This window comes from Lycium barbarum, chromosome 1 (genome assembly GCF_019175385.1).
Source record: "Lycium barbarum isolate Lr01 chromosome 1, ASM1917538v2, whole genome shotgun sequence".
Classification (NCBI taxonomy): domain Eukaryota; kingdom Viridiplantae; phylum Streptophyta; class Magnoliopsida; order Solanales; family Solanaceae; genus Lycium; species Lycium barbarum.
In genome coordinates, this window is record NC_083337.1 from 8443160 (window position 1) to 8467179 (window position 24020).

Here is a 24020-nt window from a genome sequence, read left to right on the forward strand (position 1 = left end):
ACTCATAGGTTTGGCCAAGCTTATGACAGGCCCAAAGCATTTTTTTTTTCTTTTGAAGATTTAAAGTGTTTGGCAAAAATTCAAAAAGTGCTTTTGAGCAGTAGTAGAATCCGTAAGCAAAAATTATCTTTTACCAACAATCTTATTTATTAAATAATCTCTCATTGATTTAATTTATATATCTCGCAAATACGAAATACCATCTCTCAGGGGCGGATACACCCTTTAGGGTGGGGGTGGCATGACACCCCCTAGATTGATAATTTTTTAATATGCCTATGCTGCAATTTGCTTAAACTAGGTTAAATATTTGATCCTGCCACTCCCAGTCGCAAATTAGACAAAGGTGTCATGGCTGGTAGACACAAGTTTGAATCTATCTTGAACATTTCCTACTCTCATTTTTCTTTGTGCTTTTTAGTTTCTTTGTATCAGTAATTCCCTTTTCGACTCTCCCAATTTTCTATTTATCTTTTTATTATTTATATTGTCTTTTTTCTATTCTATTATTTTATCTATGATCTCTAGCGAGAACACACAAATAGAAAATCCCTTAAATTAAGTGTTTTTCTTAATCTCAAATCTGTGAGTATTTAAATCGAAAAACTTGGGTTTCAATGAGAATTTTGGATTGAGATCAAAATTCAATTTATTGTTATTTTTTATAATTTCTTTTGTTTATTACTCCCTCCGTCCATGTTTACTTGCCTATATTTGACTTGGGACACTCTTAATAAGCAATAAATAAAATGAGAAATGAATTGGAGTACTTAATAATAAGGGTAAAATAAGTATAAAATGGTAAATTATGTCTTGGTTTTTTAAACTATACAACTTACAAGTAAAAGTGAACATATACTTTTAGTATAGTGGATAAAAAAAATGGACAGAGGGAGTGTATTATAAAAAATATACTATTCTATAATTGTTAAATTCAATTTAAATCACCTTACTACTTAAATTGTAATGGAAATTTCGTAAGCATTGCTTAGAAAAAATATGACATTTATGATTTATTTTTGAGAACTTATAGTTTATCTAATTCTACATTTACTTATGGGGTGTAATTATGAGTTTTTCTATTATTTTTCTTATTTTGATTGGTGTAATTCCCTTATTTGAAGTTGTTATTTTACTTGTGCAAGCTCATTTTTTAATATACATAAAAGATGTAAGCCCCTTGGTGGAAATGTTAATTTTACCTTATTGTTAATGGGTGTGATTCCTTGTTTAAGATGTTAATTATGTTCGTTTCTTGATTTTTGAGATGTAATTTTCATATTTGCAAATAAAAAAAAGGCCTATTAAGTTGACCCGAATAAACTAAAAAGAGATGGACCCGACCCAACACGTTCCTAACAAAATGTACATGAAAGAAAATTATGGCACCCGACACCTTCAAATCCTAGATCCGCCTCTGCCATCTCTTCTCAGCTTCTCTCTTTTGCTTTAATTATATTTAGGGAAAAGTGCCAAAAATATTTCTGAGATATTTGAAATAGGTCAACTTTATCATTCATTATGTTTTTTACTCAAAAATGCCCTCAAACTAGCCAAATAGCTAAAAAATGTCCTTTCTACTAGCGGTTACTCAAAAACAAGAAAAAATGAGTATTTGAAGTCGGCCAGTTTTGCGCTCCATTTAAAGTTCAGGATAAGTGCTCTTAATTGTTAAGACTTGAATAGAACTTTATATGGGAGATAATGATATTACCTTAACTATTTCAAATGATAACTTTTATACAGTGCCCATTTATATAATATAAAGTTTAGTTACCAAAATTTATTTTTCAAATAAAAATTTATTCTACTATTTCGTTGCAAACCTACTAATTATACAACCGACTAGCGCCTGAAATGACTTAAAGTTGCCATAAGTAATATAACATGCCAAAGTATAATTTAATTCGATGTCTCACATTGTATCATTCTTAGAATTAGTAAAATAAATATATTATCCTTGATGTAGCAAAATAAAATTTTAAATACATATGTAAGAAAAGTATTTGATTTCATGTTGAAAAACAACAACTCATACATATTACATACGGAACCAGAAAAAAAGTTATATGTTATCGTTTTTTATTTGTTAAAATGGGAAGTCTTTATAGTACTTAATTTCTTATGGTGTTATTATATTTCTCACACATTCGACCCTCCCCCACTCCCTCCCCCCACCACCACCAAGAAAAATATATTAAGAAATAAGAGCAAAATTTCCCTATTCTGAATAGCTCAAGGGAAAAGTTGACCCCTTTTTTCCTTGTTTTGGAGAAACCATCATTAAGAAGGGTATTTTAAGGAAAAATATATAACAAATAGTAAAATCGATCAATTTCAAATAGTTTAGGTTATTGATTAAAAACCATAATATCTATTTTATTTTGTATTTTAAAGTTTAATTAAATAAAAATTGAAAACTTAGATAAAGTCTTTATCTAAATTTTTTTCTATTTAAATAATTTCATAATTTGACACTCAAAAGAAGGTTTTGAAAGATTGGAGAAACACAATTTATTTAAAAGGTACTTTTCTCATGTAAATTGGCAAAACACAAAACTATTTCTTTCCGAAAGTACTTACATGAAAAACTATTTTGATAAAAATGTTTCTCAAAATAAGCAGTTTTAGAAGCTTGGCCAAATATTCAAATAACATTCAAGAATTCTGTTCTCTATTTAGGGGTGTGTTTAGTATGAAGGAAAATAAGTGATTTAGTTTCTTACTTATTTTCTTGTGTTGGTACGTGAGTAAAAAATATTGTCTAAAAGACATTTGTATATAATCTAGGCAAACTATGAAGGTGGGCAGTGTATGTTGGAGGGTGAGAAGGAGATAATTAATGTGTAATGCCAAGTGGAACTTTTTTTTTTCTAGTTTCACTAGAAAAGTCATTTTCTTCATTTTTAAGAAATTTATTTACTTAAAATAATAATTTTCACTAATTGAATATGAGAAAATTGAAAAATATTTTCCTCCGTACCAAACACATCCTCGGTAGTGAAAAGTAGGGCTGTTCACAGTTTTGGTTAAAATCAAAACCAAATCGAAAATTTAACCAAACCGAATAAAATAACCGACATTTGGTTTAGTTTGGTTTGGTTTGGTTTTAAATTTGAAAAACCGATAATATTTGGTTTGGTTATGGTTATAGTAAAAAATAACCGAATAAATAACCGAACCAAACCGATAATTATATACGTAAAATTTATAATTATTTATATGTATAATATTAGCTTTTCATAAATAATTAAAGATATTTTATACCTTTTAATTATTAATTTAATTTTGCTCTACTTATTTTTAAGGCCTATGTCTTAAAAGAATATGTGCAACAATCCAAGTCCAACTCTAATAAGTCGTAAGCATAAGGGTTGTTTGTATTTTGAAACCTCTGTTTGACTTGTTCTTTTAAATCTAAACTGCGTTGCAAGTTTGGTCCACCTGATTTGCCAACAGCGTGTCTTTCCCTCAATATGCAGCAAAGTTCATCCTTGTGGGCTATGAGGAAAAAAGAGTTTCATAAGAAATTTGAAGAATGTAGAGAGAGAATATTTGAATTATCACGGCTAGTCATAACCCGAAAAAACCGAACCAAACCGACAATAACCAAATCGGTGGTTATTATTTTACTTGGTTTGGTTATGGTTTTAGACATTTAAAAACCGACTAAATTGGTTTGGTTATGATTTTAACCAATAACCGACCCAAACCGAACCATGAACACCCCTAGTGAAAAGTCATCATTAGACTATGAAAATTTGAATAAAACTTGCCTTAGCCTAAACACGTTACTTAAAAATTTATTAAGTAAGTTAGGCCTCACTGTGAGGTTTGATTTTAGGCTCGTAATACTATTGAGTCATCCCCTCTATAATCAGACGCGTGCCTACGCGGGGTATGATTTTGATGTTCGGCTTAAAAAGGTATATATTTAGCTATTAATTATCTTATATTTTAATATTTTTAATTATTTTTTGAGTATTATTTATATTACAATATATTTAATATTATAGTTTTACTATATAAGAATAAAGCGATGCAAAAATGAAAAGATTTGAAGTAAAATTGAATAAAACACGGAGGAAGAAAAGAAAAGAAAAGAATGAAAGGAGACAAGGAGGGGACATAATCATTTTTCATTTGACGAGTGTATTACACTTTGAAATAACAATTACAAAGAATGGAAAAGAACTTTGGCTTCAGTTGTTGTGCACACGCGTCGCTGCTGCACTGCGGGAAATTAAGGTCTCTGAATCTTTTTCCTGATCATTCCCCGTTACACCCGCGGGGTGTGACGCGAGCCCGATAATTTTTTTGATCCGAATTGGATTTGATTTTTAAAAGCTTAGGCCTTTTGATGCCCTATAGATACATATTTTACACGGTTTTGACATAATTTTTGATAGCTTGAAATCCTTAATTTAGAACTTTAGATTTAGAGAGAGTATGAAGCCGTCGTGGAGGTCGTAATTACAGAGTTTTATCTTCTTTTCTCTATATTACTCATTTTTATGTTTTTTATTCGGATGATTTGTTGTTTTTCCTCTACGTCTATGTGGAGCTAAGCTCTTTAGTTCTAGGGCTTTGACACAAACAAGAAAATTGGCGTTTGATTATCGTAATCTATCTATTAAATTTTCATATTTTTGGGTTGCTTATTTATTCTTGTGCTTAATTGTTTAATTACTTGATTACTAATTAAACACTATCTGTGGCGTGTGAATTGAACTAGAAATAGGGAATTTGCATGCGTAATAAAAATAAATAGAGCTTGTTCGATTAATCGTTTCTCTGAGTGGGTGAGCAAGCTTAACTTTGATGAGTTAGAGTCCATCTTTGAGATTAGGAGGTTAGAAGTTTGTTGTTTGTTTGTTGACTTGTATATCTTGCACGATAATTAGAAAGTGTATATTTGATGATTTGAGTTGCTATAGGGCCTAATTGTTGGTATCAATCAAAGTGTTGGTGTTCCTAGGGTGGATTTACTGAAAGTGATTTTAATGCTAACTTGAGGACAAACAAGGTTTTAAATGTGGGTTGGTGATGTTCGGCTTAAAAATGCATATATTTAGCTATTAGTTATCTCATACTTTAATAATTTTAATTGTCTTTTGAGTATTAATTATATTATTTTGTACTTAATATTATATTTTTATTATGTAAAAATAAAGCAATACAAAAATGAAGAGATTTGAAACAAAATTGAATAAAACGAGAAAGAAGAAAAGAAAAGAAAAGAATGAAAGGAGACAAGGCGGGAACATAATCATTTTTCAATTGAGGAGTGTATTACACTTTGAAATAACAATTACAAAGAATGAAGAAACATACCTGGCAGAACGTGAAAAAGAACTTTGGCTTCAGTTGTTGTGCACACGCGTCTCTGCTGCACTGCGGGAAATTAAGGTCTCTGAATATTTTTCCTGATCATTCCGCGTTACACTGCAGGTGTGACGCGAGCCCATTAATTTTTCTCGATTTGAGTTGAATTTAATTTTTAAAAGTTCAGGCTTTTTATACCATATAGATATATATTTTATATAGTTTTGACATAATTTTGGATAATTTGAAATCTTTAGTTCAGAATTTTAGATCTAGAGAGAGCTTGGAGTCACCGTGAAGACCGTAATTACATAATTTTATCTTCTCTTCTCTATATTACTCATTTTTACGTTTTTTATTCGAATGGTTTGTTGTTTTTCCTCCATGTCTATGTGAAGCTAAACTCTTTAGTTCTAGGGCTTTGACACAAACAAGAAAGTTGACGTTTGATTATCGTAATCTATCTATTAAATTTTCATATTTTTGGGTTGCTTATTTATTCTTGTGTTTAATTGTTTAATTACTTGATCACTAATTAGACACTATCTGTGGCGTGTGAATTGAACTAGGGATAGAGAATTTGCATGCGTAATAGGAATAAATAGAGCTTGTTCGATTAATCGTTTCTTTAATGAGGATATGAATATACCCTTTAGCCTTGCTTAGTTGAATATGGAGAAGTAAATACGTTCTTATTACTTCTGACGACCATAAGAATATAGGCGTTATAGTAACATCTACAGGCTTGTGAGCAACTCGGAAGATACTCATAAAGTTAACATCAACCCGTCAACTAGTAACTCATAGGTAGAATGATTTGAAGACTCAACTGGATTGTTAGTGGTCATAGCCCTAGACCTATCTGTTCTTCGAAAAAAATCTGTTCTTACTTGGTTGAAGTTCATTATTTGTTTTCTTTTTATTTTAGTTAGTTTATAACTATAAATTTGAATTTTATTTCTTGTTTAGATAATTAGCATTAGTTTAATTTAGTAAATAGTTAATCATAAGTCCCTGTGGGTACGATATCTAGACTTTAAAATCCTATATTACTTGTACGACCGCGTATACTTGCGTGTGCGTTTGGGAGCAACAGGTTCCGGTGATCTTGGAAAAAATATATTTGTATGTGTGATTGGCACCATCATTCATGAAGATTAGACAACTGCACCGATTGATTTTAGGGCACAAAATTACCCTTAATGTACTTACCTGGGTTTATTTAGTGGTTGATCAAGAAAACTTGGAAAGACCTGTATGTATATGGATAATGAATTGTAAATAGAACTTCAATCTTGAGGCATTTTCCATTTTCACAAGGAGTTATATATAGGAGCGGCTCAAGGCACAGGAAAATGAAGGGGTAGCATTGGGTTTAGGTCCCCAAAATTTTGGCCTAAAATAAGTACTATAGATATACGCAGTTGATTAATCAAGTATACACTCTTCCACTTATTAACTACTTATAGATTTGGCCAAGTTTATGAGAGGCCAAATTTTTTTTTTTTTTTTTTTTTTTGAAGATTTGAAGTGGTTGGATAAAATTTAAAAGTGTTTTTGAGCAGCAGCAGAATCTGCTTCTTTTCAAAAGCAGAAGCAAATATTATCTTTACCAACAATCTTATTTATGAAACTTTATCTCATTGATTTAATTCGTATATCTCGCAAATACGGAATACAATCCTCTTCTCAGCTTCTCTATTTTGCTTTAATTATATTTAGGTAAAAGTGCCAAAAATATTCCTCAAATATTTGAAATAGGTCAACTTTATCATTTGTTACGTATTTTACTTAAAAATGCCCTCAAACTAGCCAAATAGCTCAAAAATGTCCTTTCTACTAGCAGTTACTCCAAAACAAGAAAAAATGAGTAATTTTGCCTTGACCTATTTGAAAATCGGGCAATTTTGTGCTCCATTTAAAGTTCAGGATAAGTGCTCTTAATTGTAAAGACTTGAACAAATATTTATATGGGAGATTGTGAGATTACCTTTACTATTTTAAATGATAATTTTTATACAGTGCCAATTGTATATAATATAAAGTTTAGTTACCAAAATTAATTTTTCAATTAAATATTTATTCTACTATTTCATTTCAAACCTATACCACCGATTGGCGCCTGAAATGACTTAAAGTTACCATAAGTAATATAACATGCCAAAGTATAATTTAATTTGATGTCTCATATCGTATCATTCTTAGAATTAGTAAAATAAATATCTTATCCTTGATGCAGCAAAATAAAATTTTAAATAGATATGTAAGAAAAGTATTTGATTTCGTGTTAAAAAATAATAACTGATACATATTACGTAAAGAACTAGAAGAAAAGTTATATGTCATCGTTTTTCATTTGTTAAAATGGGAAGTCTTTATAATACTTATTTTCTTATGTTGTTATTATATTTCTCCAAAATTCAACCCTTTTCCCTATTCTGAATAGCTCAAGGGAAAAGTTGAGCCCCCCCCCCCCCCCCCCCCCCCCCTTTCCTTGTTTTGGAGAAACCATTAGTAACAAAGGTATTTTTGAGCTATTTGGCTAGTTGAAGGGTAGTTTTGAAAGAAAAAAAATTTAACAGAGAGTAAAATTGATCTATTTCAAATAGTTTATGTTATCGATTAAAAACCATAATATCTGTTTTATTTTGTATTTTAAAGTTTAATTAAATAAAAATGAAAACTTAGATAAAGTCTTTATCTAATTTTTTTCTATTTAAATAATATTAGTTGCAAAAAATGCACTTTAACCAAAGGTACAAAGCTCATTGTACCGATCCGCTAGACTCTACTAGACATGCTCTTGTACTGATAGCCTGGTTGCTCTTGTACTGATAGCCTGGTAACCAAGGGATTTGCTACCAACTTGTCACGTGCGAGCACCTACCGTATCCCATCTCGGTAGGCGAACTCGTCCCTTATTCACCACCTAGTAAACAGTAAAGTAAACCCAATCACCAAAATTTATAATAAGTCTACATAGTAGATAAATAAAGTAACTGCGAAAATGTTACATCAATCTCAAAATCTGGTTTTGGCTGTACAAGAGCACTACAATAAATTCATAAGTATGAAATACGAATACATGGCCTAAAAGCCGAATACTGTCTCAGAATAACAAGTAAGACAAGTAGAAGAGAGGAGACATTAGAGCTATGGATCCCTCTAAGTGCTCACCCTAAAATGCTCGTCAAACAGCCTTGAGACTGAGTCACGAAGAGCAGAAGTCGATCTAGTCACGAACTATGCACTCAAAAAAGAATGCAGTAAGGTAGAATCAACACAACAACACGTATTGAGTAGGTATCATAGGCCGACAACATTTAGATAACATATGCACAAGAAATAGACTAAAAAAGTAGACATGCTTACAATCAGATATAACTCAACACAGTCCAAAGTAACAAATTCAGTACCAAATTTACCAAGTCTAGCATATGTCCTCAAGATCAACTATAAGACAGAAGTACTACCTCAAGAATCACTATCGAGTCCAAGTGTCATCATAAGATCAACCATCAAGTCCAACACAATGCCTAAGTAAGTATGAGATGAATGCAATGCAAATGCAATAAGTCACACTAAAACTCGCTTGATGACCTCGGGAAAGGGTCAACTAGGTTAAAAGTGTCAATAGTACTATAACGACCAATCGAGTCATTACATCAGATACCAATTAAAAAATCGCTCGTCCTTTAGCGAGAAGGAATAGAAATGGGGGAAAAGTACCTAAGTCAACAAACAACTGGGGATATCTCTCGCACATATCAGACTAGGTCTCCCAAGTAGCCTTCTCAACAATGCTTCCATTGAACCTTAACAGAAGCAATCTCCTTAGACCTCAGCTTCCTAACTTGTCTATCTAGAATCGCTATAGGCTCATCCTCGGAAGACATATTCTCATCAAGAAACAGATAATCCCAATGAATGATATAAGAACCATCAGAGTGGTACTTCTTCAACATGGACACGTGGAAAACCGGATGAACACCTGACATGCCTGGTGACAAAGCCAACTCATAAGCAACATCTTCAACTCGACAGAGAACCTCAAATGGGCCAAGGTACCTCGGCCTAAACTTTCCCATCTTTTCGAATCGCATAACACCCTTCATGGGTGAAATCTTCAGAAGAACCTGCTCGCCCTCCATAAACTCTAAATCCCGAACCGTTCAATCCGCATACATCTTCTGTCGACTCTGGGCTGCTAGAAGCTTTTCCTGAATAAGCTTCACCTTATCCATGGACTCCTTTAACAAATCTATGCCCCACAGGCGAACTTCGAAAGCATTAAACCACGCAATAGGAGAACAGCAACTCCTACTATACAAAGCCTCGAACAACGCCATACCGATACTGGAATGATAGTTGTTATTGTACGCAAACTCTGCTAAGGGCAAGAACTGGTCCCAATTGTTACGGTTTGCTTTTACGCGGGTAAGACATGAAAGTTACTACGAGGTTGTTGGTGCTCTAATTGGACTCTAGTATTTTTTAGAGTCGCCACCTAATTTATTATGGAAAACTAGGAAAATCAAGTTTAAGGATTTTTTCAAAATAAGTAAAAATCTTTTTGGGTTAAAGTTCAAGGTAAGGGTTCTGCTAATCCCCTAGGAAGCTTTTACGCACCCTAGTATTAAAGATCCGTAGAATACGGTTGACCTACGAGCTTCAATGTGTGATTTAACCATATTTATTTGTTTAAAAGTGTTTAACTTTGCGCAAAATGTCATTCTTGTTCATATCATAGTTAAAAAAATTCAGCAAAAAGTCTCCTTATAAAAGGGGTTTTTGGGTTTGAAAATTCATGTAATTGTTCAACTCACTTTATTACCGGACTAGGACACATTCGGGATTTCTCCTGAATAGAGTCGCTACTATTCTAGTCATAATAAGATGAGTTTAGTTCTTACGGGTTTTTATTTTTATATAAGAAAATATGGAGTATTCTCCTATATTTATATATATAAGCAAAAAGGAAGATCTTACTTTTATCATTTTTCTTGAAGCCCATAAAGTCAAACCATATTCCAAGTCCAAAGTCCATCATATCTCAATTTGGTCCAAAACAACCTTCTTATTTCATCCGTGTAATGTTAGGCTTCCAGGCCCAAAGTCCTTTTCAGAAAATGTATCCAAGTAAGAAGTTCAAGTGATCTAGATTTAGTGTTGGGCTTCCAAGCTCAAATGTTTCTTTTTATCCTCAGTTCACAAACCTTTGATCCAAATGATCTCCAAATCTTTTTAAGTAAAAATAAAAGCATTCCGTTTTTATCCCAAATAAGACCAAGACTTTAACTTTACCAAAACCTAGATTTTCTCCAAGTATTCAGAGCGTCTTTTACAAAAAAAAAACAATTCCTCCATTTTAGGCAATATTCAGGCTACTTTTCAAATTTTATTATTTTCTGTAAGCAGTCCAATTCCGTCAGTGGGCTTAAGGCCCCCCCCCCCCCCCCCCCCAAAAAAAAAAATTCCACGTACTTCAAGATAATAATTTTCACAAAAAAAGGGGCGGAGGGCCCAAATCTCTTTATCGCTTGAATCCATTTTGAAATCATTTTTTGCCTTTATTTAAACATCATCCCAGTTTTAAACTAAACTAAAATTGGGTTAGGCTCCATTTCATGCAAAAGTGTCACGACCCATTTTACTAAGCCGTGCGGGCACCTACCTTTCCCACCTCGGTGGGCGAACCCTTAACTCAACATTTACAATTAATAAAAGATAATGAAAGGAAGTAAAATAACGTAAGTCTCACAATTATGATAAAATATAAACAAGTGCGGAAGTAAATGAAATCCACCCTAGTATCTAGTCTGGTCATACAAGAGCATCTAAATCCGAATACTAAAAGTCTGAATAATAATACATAAGAAGTCTTAAATCATGTCTCAGAATGGAAGGTAAGACATAAGTAATAGGAGAGTCTTCAAGGTCAGCGGACGCCATGCTCACCCTGAAAACTCGAGAGGAAGATAAAGTGTTGATCAATCACGGGTCACAAAAGTAGATCCGACTTGGTACTCTGCATTCATAAAAGCACGCAACAAGTGCAGGTCAGTATAAACAACAGTACTGATAGGCATTATAGGCCGACTAAGCATAGTTAATACAATTCAGAAAATAACGCAGATAAGTAAATAAACCAACTAAGCATAAGATAATATAATCGCAACCAAGTATCCGTCATCACCTATGCAACATCTAAACCCAAATAGAATAAGTCTGAGTATATCCGATCCAACTAATCACCCCGATAGAGTCATCACAATATGATCATCACAACAGAATCATCACAATCCAATCATCGTAACATCTCAAACACGTCAAAATGCAATGCAGTGCAATAATGGTATGAATGCGATGCCATGCCATGCAAATGAGGTGTACACATGTACTTCGGACGGATATATTGATGTCTCGGCAACACAACCCAGTGTGACTCGTGAAGTCTAAGTGCCACCCATCCCGGATCTTTTCCCAACAGACAGACGGGACCCTGGCTAATTGCTCATAGAGGGAGTCTCACTGGCACCACCCTGGGGGACCCGCGGAGTCCATGTACTAACAACGATTCTAGAATAACATCGGAATCGGCCATGCAACAATGATGCCTGAATAGATCATCGGACATTGGCCATCTCACAATCACTCAAGTAAAAGAGTCTGTCAAATATCAGTTTCACACAATCAACGATTCCGAAATTGAACCTCGGACATCGGCCTTCTCATAATCACTCAAGTAAAAGAGTTCATCAAAATGTCAGTTTCGCTCAATCAACGATACCAGATCATCACCGGGCACGACCATGCATCATAAATATGAGAAAATGCGTGCAATGCATATGTCAATCATCAACAACCAAGTTCAATATCACAAGTACCTCAACGGGGTACGCAACCAATATATCACATGACAATACCAACGGTGGGTATGTCAACACATATCAATAAGTCAAGTACCAATAGTGGGTACGCCAACAATATATCCGGGTATAAATACCAACATGGTATGTCAATTAGTTCAAATCCAGACGATAAATAGAAGTCGATATCTACCAACTACACATGGCATCGAGCCAACACAATTGAACAATCAAAGCACACATAACGGGGTGGCTAGTCCCAACACACATCAGGGCCCAACCTAAGGTAGTCTCCATCCCGACTTCATACCTGAAGGTTCACATGCTGTCTCCGACATCATAATCTAAATATGTGATTCACTATACAAAGTCTCACCAAAGGTAAACCACAACCTACCTTGCCGAACCGCAACACTAATAAGTCACTCTTTTGCTTTGCCCTTCCTCTGAAGCTCAGAACCAAAGTAGTCTAAGAATAACCGAATTCTATATTAGAAATCATGAAGATTGATACTAATATTGCTATGATATCAACTAGATCCATTTTAACACTAGAAATTAGGGAAACGGGCCCACAAGGGCAGAACGGGAAATTCGGTGGAAAAATACCAAATTAAGTACTAGGTGATCATAATCCAACCACTAATTGTTAATTTAACTCAAGAATTGGCCTAAATTTGATTTCAAGTAAAAACCCCCAAATTGAGTATAAACCTTAAGTCTCCAAATCGGAAATTCCATGTTAAAAGTGGAAGATATATGGTCAATAAGCTTAGATTCATCAAATTTTATCATTAACATCATCAATTTATCATACATGACCCTAAGGAAAAGTTTCCCAAGCCCTCCTCCAAATTCCATCTCTAAGGAAATGTTAAAGGGAAGGGAAGAATCTAAGATGGTTGTGATTAAGGAAGAGTAAGGGATTAGGCAAAGTTTACCTCCAAGATTTTCTTCAAATTATCTCCTAGAACAGTTTCTCTAAGATCCAATATCGAGATATGAAATAATGAGGGTCTAAGACTTATTTAAGACACATTTAATGAAATACAACTGCCCGTCACTACCACGGCAGTTGGAATGCCGATACAGCGACGCCACTATGGCGGCTGGGGGACCGCCACGGCGGTTTGGACAACTTCACACATGGCCGCCCCAGTGGTCATTACACCGCCATAGCGGTGCCGCTGGGGCAGTTCTTGTCCCGCCCTTGCGGTCACCAGACACCAGATTTCCTCCCTTTTTCTAAGTTCTCAATCAAAATTTCGGGTTATTCCCGAGGTCATCTGCTCACAGCCCGACCACCTAAACCTATAAAAAATATGTTGCGAACGCATTCGTGGTCTCAGAATTTCCAACGGAGGCCTCATTGACCTAGTCAACCCTCGATGCCTAATTCCCATTTCCCATCCAATGTCCCAAAATACATCCGAATGCATTGGCAACCGAACCCAATACACGTACAGGTTCTAAATGACCATCTAGGCCTCTCAGAATCAATCAAACTCCGAAAAAGGTTCGTTTGCCCAAAGTCAATTTCGAGTCAAACCTTTTTCACTTAAAGCCTATATTTTCACCAAAGTTGCCTGAATTTGGTCTAGACACCTCGGGAGGGGGGGGGGGGGGATCAAAGTTCCCCTCTGGTCAAAAGCGAGCTAACCAATGCTCGAGAATGGGCGAAAACATCGAAAGAACTATAACGACCAAGCGGGTCGTTACAAAAAGATTCAGGTTATTCGAATTTTGAAAAAAAAGTGTCTAGCTGACTTTCCTAAAACTCTAAATATTTTCCTAAGTTCTAACATCCATAGGGCTTCCAATATTCAAGTGCTGTTTACAACAATACATATAAACAAGATACACACACACACACACACATATATATGCACATTTCGACTGATGGGCCTACCCAAGCCCATCAGTGTCATTTTCACTCATGACTGGGTCTTCAACATATTGGCTTTCATTTCTCTCCATCGGACTCGAATAAAAAAAGGGTAGTTGGGCCTCTGGTCCAACAAGTTTCATGCAAAGATGCTACCCAAACAAGGTTGTTTCATGCAACAAAGAAGAAAAGGGGAATATGGATTTGAAAGCATCTAAAAAGAAACTAAGACTTAATGAAAACTTGATGTAATAAGTACCTATAGGTCATATAATTCTAACAATACACTACATTTGATGAAATAGAAACTTAACTAAACATACACACTCACATGGACTGAAAACAGGAAAGAAACAGGCCCAAAATGAGAATAACTGTAGGCTTATAATTTTAAAGTCTACAAAAATTGAAACAACACAGAAGCAAACCCAAAATTGAAATAAGGAAAAACTTCCCACAGAATCATTTTCTCAAACAAAATAGCCAATGCTACACAAATAAATATACACAACTATCAGCCAATATACCATTGATATACACACCCATGGAGACACTAAAACAACCCAAAAAGGAAAGCTTTCACCCTCTTGTTCCTGATGTCGCACAAGATCCAAGGGGTTTCCAGCAACCTCAGGCATGGCAGACACCAGGGAAGACTCAAGCTTAATCCCTAAGTGATATTTTGCCTCTCTATTTATGTGTTAAGCTCATAGTATAAAGGAGAAGAGGTGTATATCTGATGGTGACAACAAGCAATCCCTAACAAGCTATCTATGTATATATCTAACAGATTTGGCTTTATCAAGTTGAATAATTTTATCACACAACCAAGACAAAGTAAGAAATAATCCACAGTTACATAGACACAGAGCCAGTATACACAGTCTATACATAGCATCAATACTTGACCAACTTTCAGGCAAACATTCTACTGGTAAACACACACAAAAGAGGTTTAACAGTCATGCAATGGCACAGGAACTATACATCATCAATTTATTTTAAAGAAAATAGGAGGGTGGGTATACCTGGAGTGTATATAAAGTTGGATAACTAGGCCACCTCATATACACTGGAGTGTATATAAAGTTGGATATACCTTGTATACCAGATGTATACCTCATAAGTTTGGAGAATTCAAAAACCAAAGGAGGCAAGAAGAGAGAGCAGATGATCAAAACACTTAGCCGAAGCTTTTATCTAAAGGCAGGAATGAAGTAAGAATACACAACACATCCAAATAGAGATTGCAATAAAAAATAAAAGAAGGGAAAGCTATTTTACACAGGTTTTCTATCTGTCTGGTTCCATCTTACTCCTCATGCCAAGTCTAGAATCAAGCAACCATACTAATTGGCATGATAATAGGAGAACCACGTAGACATGGTTTTTTACATAGGGAATTGGCTAGCATAGTGGACATGCCTCTTATCAGATTCAACATAATACCACATAAGTAAGGAATATGCCACCAACTCATATTATGTCATTGATTTATTTTAAAGGATAAATAGCCAAATTTCAAAATCTGATCCCTATATCCAAGTTTAGATTACTTTTCAAATTTAGGGTCATCATACTATGAGATGATGCTATTTTTAAAGACAAATCCTACAGACTAAAGCAAAACCAAATAAAGTAGTGATATTGACTGAAAATACTCTTTAAGCAAATAGGGACATCCCAACAGATGTAGAAAAAATCATACCTAAACATAAGTAATTTATTAATCATTGCACATTTAGCATAGTTTGAGGCAGACACACCAAGTTTTCATGTGCACAGTTTCTGAAACTGGGCTTAAGACATTCATGTAACTATTTGAACTTCATTAATCAAATAGACACATAACAAGTACCTTGAAGGATATCATGTTGGGCCTAGGCTATTTTCACCTCTTACCCCTTTTTAAACACATATGACCCTGAAACTACTTCAAACATGCTTGTATATTAAACTGTGGTTGGTAAGTTAGCAGAATGCTCATCATACATCAATAGGAAACTAAACTGACAGATTTAACTAACAACTAAGCAGGCCTGGATAAATATGGAAGCAAATAATCACCAATTGTTCTAAGCATAAGCATACATCAGACCACACCTACATTTTGAGAAAGAAAGGAAAAAAGATAAAAACTGGATCCAAAGGGATCAAGATACCTAAACAGGTCCCCAGTCTTAAACATTAAACAAGTACAGGCAAGGCTTCAAGGATACATATCAATTTATGTGCCAATCATGATGTCAAAACACAAAGATTTGTAGATATGCTTAAGGTGTACTCAGATTAGCACAAATCAATCTCTCATATATAAGTAAGCAAAACAGTTAATCAAGTGATCAAATACATATAAGAATTGACCAGGTCAACACAGTTAGGAGATTTCTGGGCCAAAATATGACTTCCAACCAACATCTCATCAGTTATCTTAACAAGCAATGTTAGAAAGCAATGATTTGCACATTTTGAACAGGGTTTAACTTCAGCAAAATAAAACATAATTTCAACAGGCTTAGACCTTTAATACTATTGCACTCAAAACCATTTGTAGGGTCATTTGTCCCATTTGAACCAAACTAAGCACTATATCTAACATAGTTCAAGGTCAAATTACATGCTCAAATAAACAAGGAAGCAGAAATTGGGCTAAAACAACAAGATTTCAGGAATAAGTGTGTCTTGACCATGCCATTGTTACCACATTCAAGTGCCTAGACTTTATGCAAAAAAAGGTTCAACTTAACAAACTGAACTATCCCATGAACAGGCATAGCTGCATAGATTAACTTAACACAGGTGAGACTAGTTAAACATCTAACTTGGCTAATGAACTAACTATCATGCTTGACTAATTTAATCTAGCATGGACATACTTGTGAAGGCCAAAATGTAAGCAATTTAAACTAAAAAAAACAAGTTAGGCAAAACATCTTCAATTAAACAAGCTGAATTTTCATGCTTAAAGTAGGCAGATCAAGATAACTCAAGTATGCTGTACAAACTGAGCTAAACTGGAATATGGACATAATTAACTTGAACCAAACATCATGCTTGAGGTAAGACAGACATACTTATCCAGACTACATCAATATATTAGAATGAACCAAGTTAGACTGGACATATTCTGTTTAAGCAAACTTAATCAACTGCTTAAGTATACTAAAACTAATATAGGCAGGTTAAACAAAAATGAGCCTGCTGACATAGGCACAAATTCAATCAAGACAGGTTAAGATAGGTGTGATACTTGAGACATACTTAACAACCAAACCAAAACTAACACCTATAAGTGTGCTTAATACCAATTAGACCAAACATAACATAGCCAACATGTTTTAGAAAATCAAATTAACTGGCACACATTCATATTATCAAACTATATAACTAACCTAGAAGGACATGCTAAGTTATACTAACACACAAGACTAACTAAATCCAGAACAATACTAACATACAAATAGGTCTTTCTTTTAAGCTAACTAACATATCCTAATAACACATGATAAGCTCAAAGAAAAGCAGAAATGTAAAAACAAAGAATAAGAGGGAAGGGAGAATTATCTTTCTTTTGGGCAGCCTTATTTCGAGAATGAACTAGGAGATTTTTGCTCCTCCAAATCCCAAAATTCAGCCACAAAACACAGAAAAACAAGAGAAAACGATTTTAAAATTTTACTCGACTCAGAAAATCTCAAGATCTCAAATATTTATTGAAACCTTAAGTATTTCGAGTTCTATGAGTATATTCAAATTTCAATATGCTCAAACCTGTTTCAATGATGAAAAATAGGAATCCCCAAAACTCTAAAACCCTAGGTTTCACGCCATGATGTGGGATAACTTCCCAAAGATGGGATTTCCTCCTCACATCCCACATTGTAGGGCCGAGATTAAGTGAAAAAACAAACGAAGGGTCAGGTTTCTACCCAAACAAAATCAGTCAACATGGTCCACTTCGAACCAATGAGATTTTCCAATTCAAATCCTAATACGACAAAACTCATTAAAGAAAATCAGAGCTTTTGACCGTTAATTTGAATAAAGCCAAAAGGGGAAAAAAATTGACACCTTGTTTAGGTTGAGTTTGGTGAAAAATGAAAGAGGCTTAATTGTTTTCCCTTCTCGGTCTTACAAGGCCTGTGCTGCTCTCGTATGAATTTTTGCCATTAGAGGCAAAGATAACGAGGAGAGAGGAGAGGGGAAGCCTGGCGGCACTAGGGTTTCCTCACACGTAAGGGTCGTTTGTCCAAGGAAAAATGAGAGCAAGAGGGGGGACTTTCCCTTTAGCCTATGCGGTGGGCCGAGTCAACCCCTTAATGGGTTGGGCCCAATCGAATTTTGAAGAGTTAAAATGGGGGCCTGGTTTGTTAATATATTCGTGTATACATATATATGGTAAGGGTAGTTCGTAAATTTAATAAGTGGCCAAATTGAATTAATGTCCATTAATTGGACATTTTCAAAATAAGCCTCCATTTAAACTAATTGGTAAAATTTAAAAGGAATAATAATAATTTAAAAAAATAGGTTTTTGTCAAAAAGACCTTAATTAAATTTGGCTAGTTCAAATTATAGCCACAATTGGCTGATAACTAATTATTTTAATTAGAACCGCTTAATGGTAATTTTCAAAAATCAATTACAATTACAACTTAATTAATTTTGATAAAAAATCCAATAGTTTGATTAAATAAGAATTGAGGGGTAAAAATGGTTAATTTACTTAATTAAAAGTATTCCCACATTAAATAGAGTAAAATACTTTGCAAATTGACATTTGAACAATTTGGACAATTAAGTGAATAATTATGGCGAATTATCCCTTTTTTCGATATATTTAGCAAAAGTATTATAATTGTGAAAATACTTAATATAATATTATAGAAATTATTTCACCAAACAAAATTGGTAAAATATTATCTAAATATATTTTTACAAAATTATTTTTACTTCTAAAAAAATACATATTTCCCTCTGTTTAATATTCAAGGACTCTGGGTAATTAAAGCAAATTATGGGAGGTCAAAAATTAGGTGTCAACAACTGCTCCTTCGGTGTTCGGGGATGGCGAGACCAACCCTAAGCAACGAAATTTAACTAACGCTAATTTTTGACTGACCCAACTTATATTACCTCTCATTTTCATGCAGGTTTCAAAATATGTGGCCGGATCCTGGTTTCTGGGTCTCCTACATATCTCAAGTTTCATGAGAATTCATGTCATTTGTTGTTCGACTTAATTATGACTTCTAAATGCAAATTTCAAGAAATCTTAGAACTTTCGGGTTATTAAACTGGGAAATATGGAATGACTGGTTGGAGTTGTGACTGACTCTCCGGTATTGAGTCCGCATATATATCCCTGTTCTTGGGAATCAAGTCACTTGTAGTTCGACTCGGTCGGAGGAAAAAGGTCATCCCTTATGTGGGAGTGCCTTTATGTGTGCCGATGTGTATCCGACCGGTAGCGGAATAATAAAATAAAATAAGGCACATAAGCAAATAAACAATATTGTGTGGCTGAGCATGGTGATGAGCGATCTTCCAAGTCCTGGCCGGAGAGCTTGACTCTTATGGGCACATTATCTCGATCGGCGGCATAAGAAAAAGTTTCACGTTTGCTCCGCAATCTGTCTGGATTTGACTTGATCATCCAGCCCTGTTTGGAGGCTACAAATCTGCTCCCATCTGCTGAGTAACGTTGAATTTTGGGTGATGCATATTGCGGTCATCCGATCGGCTTTACATCGTCTTGTCTTTTTGAGCGAATACTGCGGTCTCTTGACCGGTTTCACATCGCTTTGTCTTTTTGGGTGAATACTGCGGTCTCATGACCAATTTTACATCGCTTTGTCTTTTGGGAAAACACTGTGGTCTCCTGACTGGTTTTACATCACTTTGTCGTCTTGCTATATCCGGTAGTTTATATGCGTGGCCCTTACATGGCCCTTTCGGCAATTGAAATGAATGGTCCTCTTGGCATGTTTGTATGAATGACCCTCTTGGAATGTTTGTATGAATGGCCCTCTTGGCAGCAGGAAAATCGATATGCAATGGCCCTCTTGGCAAATAAGAAGAAGTGATGCAAATGACAGATATGGTCCCTTTGGCTAAATATTCTTTCTTTTGTCCTTTACGTTGGCTGTGACCCTCGTGGTCAGATGTGTCGTTCGTTCTTGTTGCGACCCTTTTGGCCAAACATTTTCCTTTGTGGCTATTTCAGTCATTTTGTAGTCTTTGTGGCTTAATGTTTTGCCCTTGTGGCATCTTTCATTCTTTCATAGCCCTTATGGTTAAATATTCGCCCTTTTGGCATTTCTTCGTCTTTTTACAGTCCCTATGTCTAAATGTTCGCCCTTTTGGTGTTTAAATATTTTATCTATCTCGCGCCCTGCTTTATGCAGCTATCTAAGCTTTCTTCTGGCGAACCATTGCCGCACATGAAACAAATTTAGAAAAAAAGATTGTCTTCCAATGTCCTGGGACCTGCATCAGGAATGGATTAGTTTTTCCCTATCTAGAGTTGATTCGTGTTGCCGGCGCTGTCGCATCTTTGGCTTTCTGGACTCAAAACCCCTTCGGTTCCAGTATTCGAATGACAAATTTATTTTCATTATGCAGAAAATCATTTTTGCAAAGTTATCATAAAGGTATCTAATTTGTAGGAAGTTAAATGCACCATTTTGAAACTGGCAAGATTAATTGTGATGACAGGTGCTTTGCATGAGGGATATCCCTTCTTTTGTGACTTGGGTTTTTTTCTTTCTTCGCGCGAAATTTTTGAGACCTTTTCCCAAAAATTCTGCCCCAGTTCAAATCTTGATTGACAAACTCTTGTGTCGAGTCTTCCAAGTTGCGAAAAAGTTTGAGGTCTCGTGAAGTCCTATCTCTGAGGCTTCCTAAGTATTTTATTTTTTATTTTTTTATTTGGTGCGACTAAGCTCAAAGAGCGCCTACATATCCTGTTGTAGTAGGAATTCAGGTCCAACATAGTTCAAAATAAAAGTAAAGTTGTTTTTGGTTATTACTAATAGTGTGACTGGGTCCCAAATGGACTGCCTATGTATCCCACCATGGGGAAATTAGGTCATTGCATAGTTTAGATTATACAAGATTTTTTTAATCTTTCCTATCTATTACAAAACGATTACAAGCAAAAGGGAGTAACTAATACAAGCAAATAAAATAACGATTACAAACAAAAGTACTATTACAGATTGAACAACTTGTCCCTTACGCATAGTAGTGCTTGATTGCATCTGAATTGATTGGCTTCAACCACTGTTGTCCGTCCATTTCTGCCAACACTACTGCTCCTCTGGAGAGTACTTTGCGGACCACATAATGGCCTTGCCAGTTGGGAGCAAACTTCCCTCTGTATTCATCTTGATGCGGGAAAATATTTTTGAGCACCATTTGCCCTATTTGAAAAAGTCTAGTTTTGACTCTCTTGTTAAAAGCTCTTGCCATCCTTTGTCGGTACAGCTGACAGTGACATATGACAACCATCATTTTCTCATCAATTAGAGCCAATTGCTCATATCGATCTCGGACCCATTCAGCATTATCCAATTCTGCTTCTTGAACGATTCTCAAAGAAGGTATCTCAACTTCGGCGGGTATGACTACTTCAGTGTCGTAGACTAACAGATATGGAGTCACTCCTGTAGAAGTTCTGGATGTAATACGGTATCCCAGTAAAGCATAAGGCAACTTCTCGTGCCAACCTTTATAATTGTCAGTCATTTTTCTCAGTATCCTCTTGATATTTTTGTTGGCTGCTTCTACGGCTCCGTTTATTTACGGTCGGTAGGCTGTTGAGTTTCGGCGAGTGATCTTGAATTGCTCATAGATATCCTTCATCAGGTGGCTATTAAGATTTGTTTCATTTTCCGTTATGATATACTCGGGTATACAGAATAGGCATATGATAAGGTTTCACACGATGTCAGCTACCACTTTCTTTGTTACTGATTTGTGGGACGTTGCTTTCACCCACTTGGTGAAATAGTCAATGGCAACTTAAATGAACCGGTGGCCATTTGAAGCTGCGGGTTCAATGGGCCCAACAACATCCATGCCCCAAGCAATGAAAGGCCATGGTGAGCTCATCGTATTAAGCTTGATTGGAGGGACCTTGATTAGATCACCTTAAATTTGACATTGATGGCACCTTTGCACATATTTGCAGCAATCACTTTCCATGGTCATCCAATAGTATCCAACTCATAGAATCTTCTTTTCCAGTACGAATCCATTCATATAGGGTCCACATGTTCCAGTATGTGTTTCTTCTAGAAGTTTGGAGGCTTCGCCCGCGTCTACACATCGAAGCAGAACCAAATCTAGTGTCTGTTTGTATAGTATTTCCTTGTTTAGGAAGAATCCATTTTCCATTCTTCTGATGGTCTTCTTTTGTCCATTTGTAATGCCTTCGGTTTATTTCTGTTTTTCTAGATACATTGTGATGTCATTGCATCATGGTTTTCCATATGACTGAGCTTGTACGTGGCAACAATGGGTATGCTCTTCTTTCAAGCTTATCCTTTGCGGGTCAATATGACTACTTTCAGGATGCTGGATCATGGATGCTGTTGTGGTCAGTGCATCGGCAAATTCATTTTGAGCCCTTGGGGTATGTTGAAATTCAATCTTTCTGAATTTCTTGCACAATCTTTGTGCCAAACTCACATATGGCAAGATCTTTTCATTCTTGGTGGCCCATTTGCCTTGTACTTGATGAATCAGTAGGTCAGAATCTCCAATGACCAATAATTCATTAATGTCTATGTCCCGTGCCATTTGGAGACCCAGGACGCAGGCCTCGTATTTAACCATGTTGTTGGTATAACGAAATTTGAGCTTTGCTCCCATTTTCTTATATTAAGACCGCTCTAATTCCGGAACCTTTGTAATTCACTGCTCTGTCAAAGAATAGTGTCCAGCCTGTGTAAGGTTCTGTTGCTTCTTCTTCTATGACCAACACCCATTCGTCCAGGAAATAGGTGCGAAGTGGTTCGAGCTCTTCATCTATCGGGATTGCGGGTTGTAAGTCAGCCAAAGCCTGTCATTTAACGGCTTTCTGGGCTATGTACACGATGTTAAATTCACTTAACGACATCTGCCATTTGGCCAACTTCCCGATGGACATGGGCTGGCGAAATATGTATCTCAACGGATTCATCTTGGATATAAGGTGAGTGGTGTACGAAGACAAATAATGCCTCAATTTCTGAGCCACCCAAGTTAGAGCATAACAGGTTTTCTCCACTAGCGTATATCTTGCCTCACAAGCTGTGAACTTCTTTCTCAGATAGTAAATGGCATGCTCCTTTTATCTTTCTTCATCATGTTGCCCTAACACGCAACCAAAGGCCTTAGCAACTGACAAATACAACAACAATAGGCTTCCGGGCCTTGGTGGTACCAATACTGGTGGGTTGGACAAGTATCTCTTGATAGTGTCGAACACATCTTGGCATTCCTCTGTCCATTTCGTAGCAACGTAAGCTTGGAGTTGAAGTAATCATGGCTGTCCATGTAAGCTTGGAAGGCTTCAGGCGGTTGTGGAAGTAGTGTTTGTATTTGGAGTTGACAAATAGGAACACCTAAGGATCTGAATGAATAAATCTGATACTCCTTCCTGGGTATTGTTGTTTGTTGTTGTTTTTGTGGCGAGCTGTCTCAATCTGTAGTCATATTGACAAGTGAGACTATGGCAAAAATTTTAAGAATTTCAAGACTTGGTATAATTTTGAGTCTGACAAATTTCACAGTATATTAGATCTATATGTACTACTTGTTTTACATCAGATTTCATTTTTTGATATTCACTCATTTTATTATTTCAGGTCAAACAGTATGATGTTTGATACGCTCAAATTACACCTCTTAATGGTATAACGCGGACGTTATCAAATATAGTAACCCAACAAGGT

The 24020-nt window shown here is 35.5% G+C and overlaps 1 protein-coding gene across 1 annotated transcript; it reads right to left on the reverse strand.

Annotated features, from left to right (window-relative positions):
* Window positions 1-21315: 21315 nt before the first annotated feature.
* On the reverse strand, window positions 21316-21828 carry LOC132609255 (uncharacterized). The gene has a single exon (XM_060323147.1). It carries the CDS (start codon window positions 21826-21828, stop codon window positions 21316-21318), a length of 513 nt encoding a protein of 170 aa, XP_060179130.1.
* Window positions 21829-24020: the final 2192 nt, after the last annotated feature.

Excerpts from the sequence above, each read along its gene's own strand:
- LOC132609255 (XM_060323147.1), bottom strand. The coding sequence starts at position 21,828 with ATGACTGACAATTATAAAGGTTGGCACGAGAAGTTGCCTTATGCTTTA.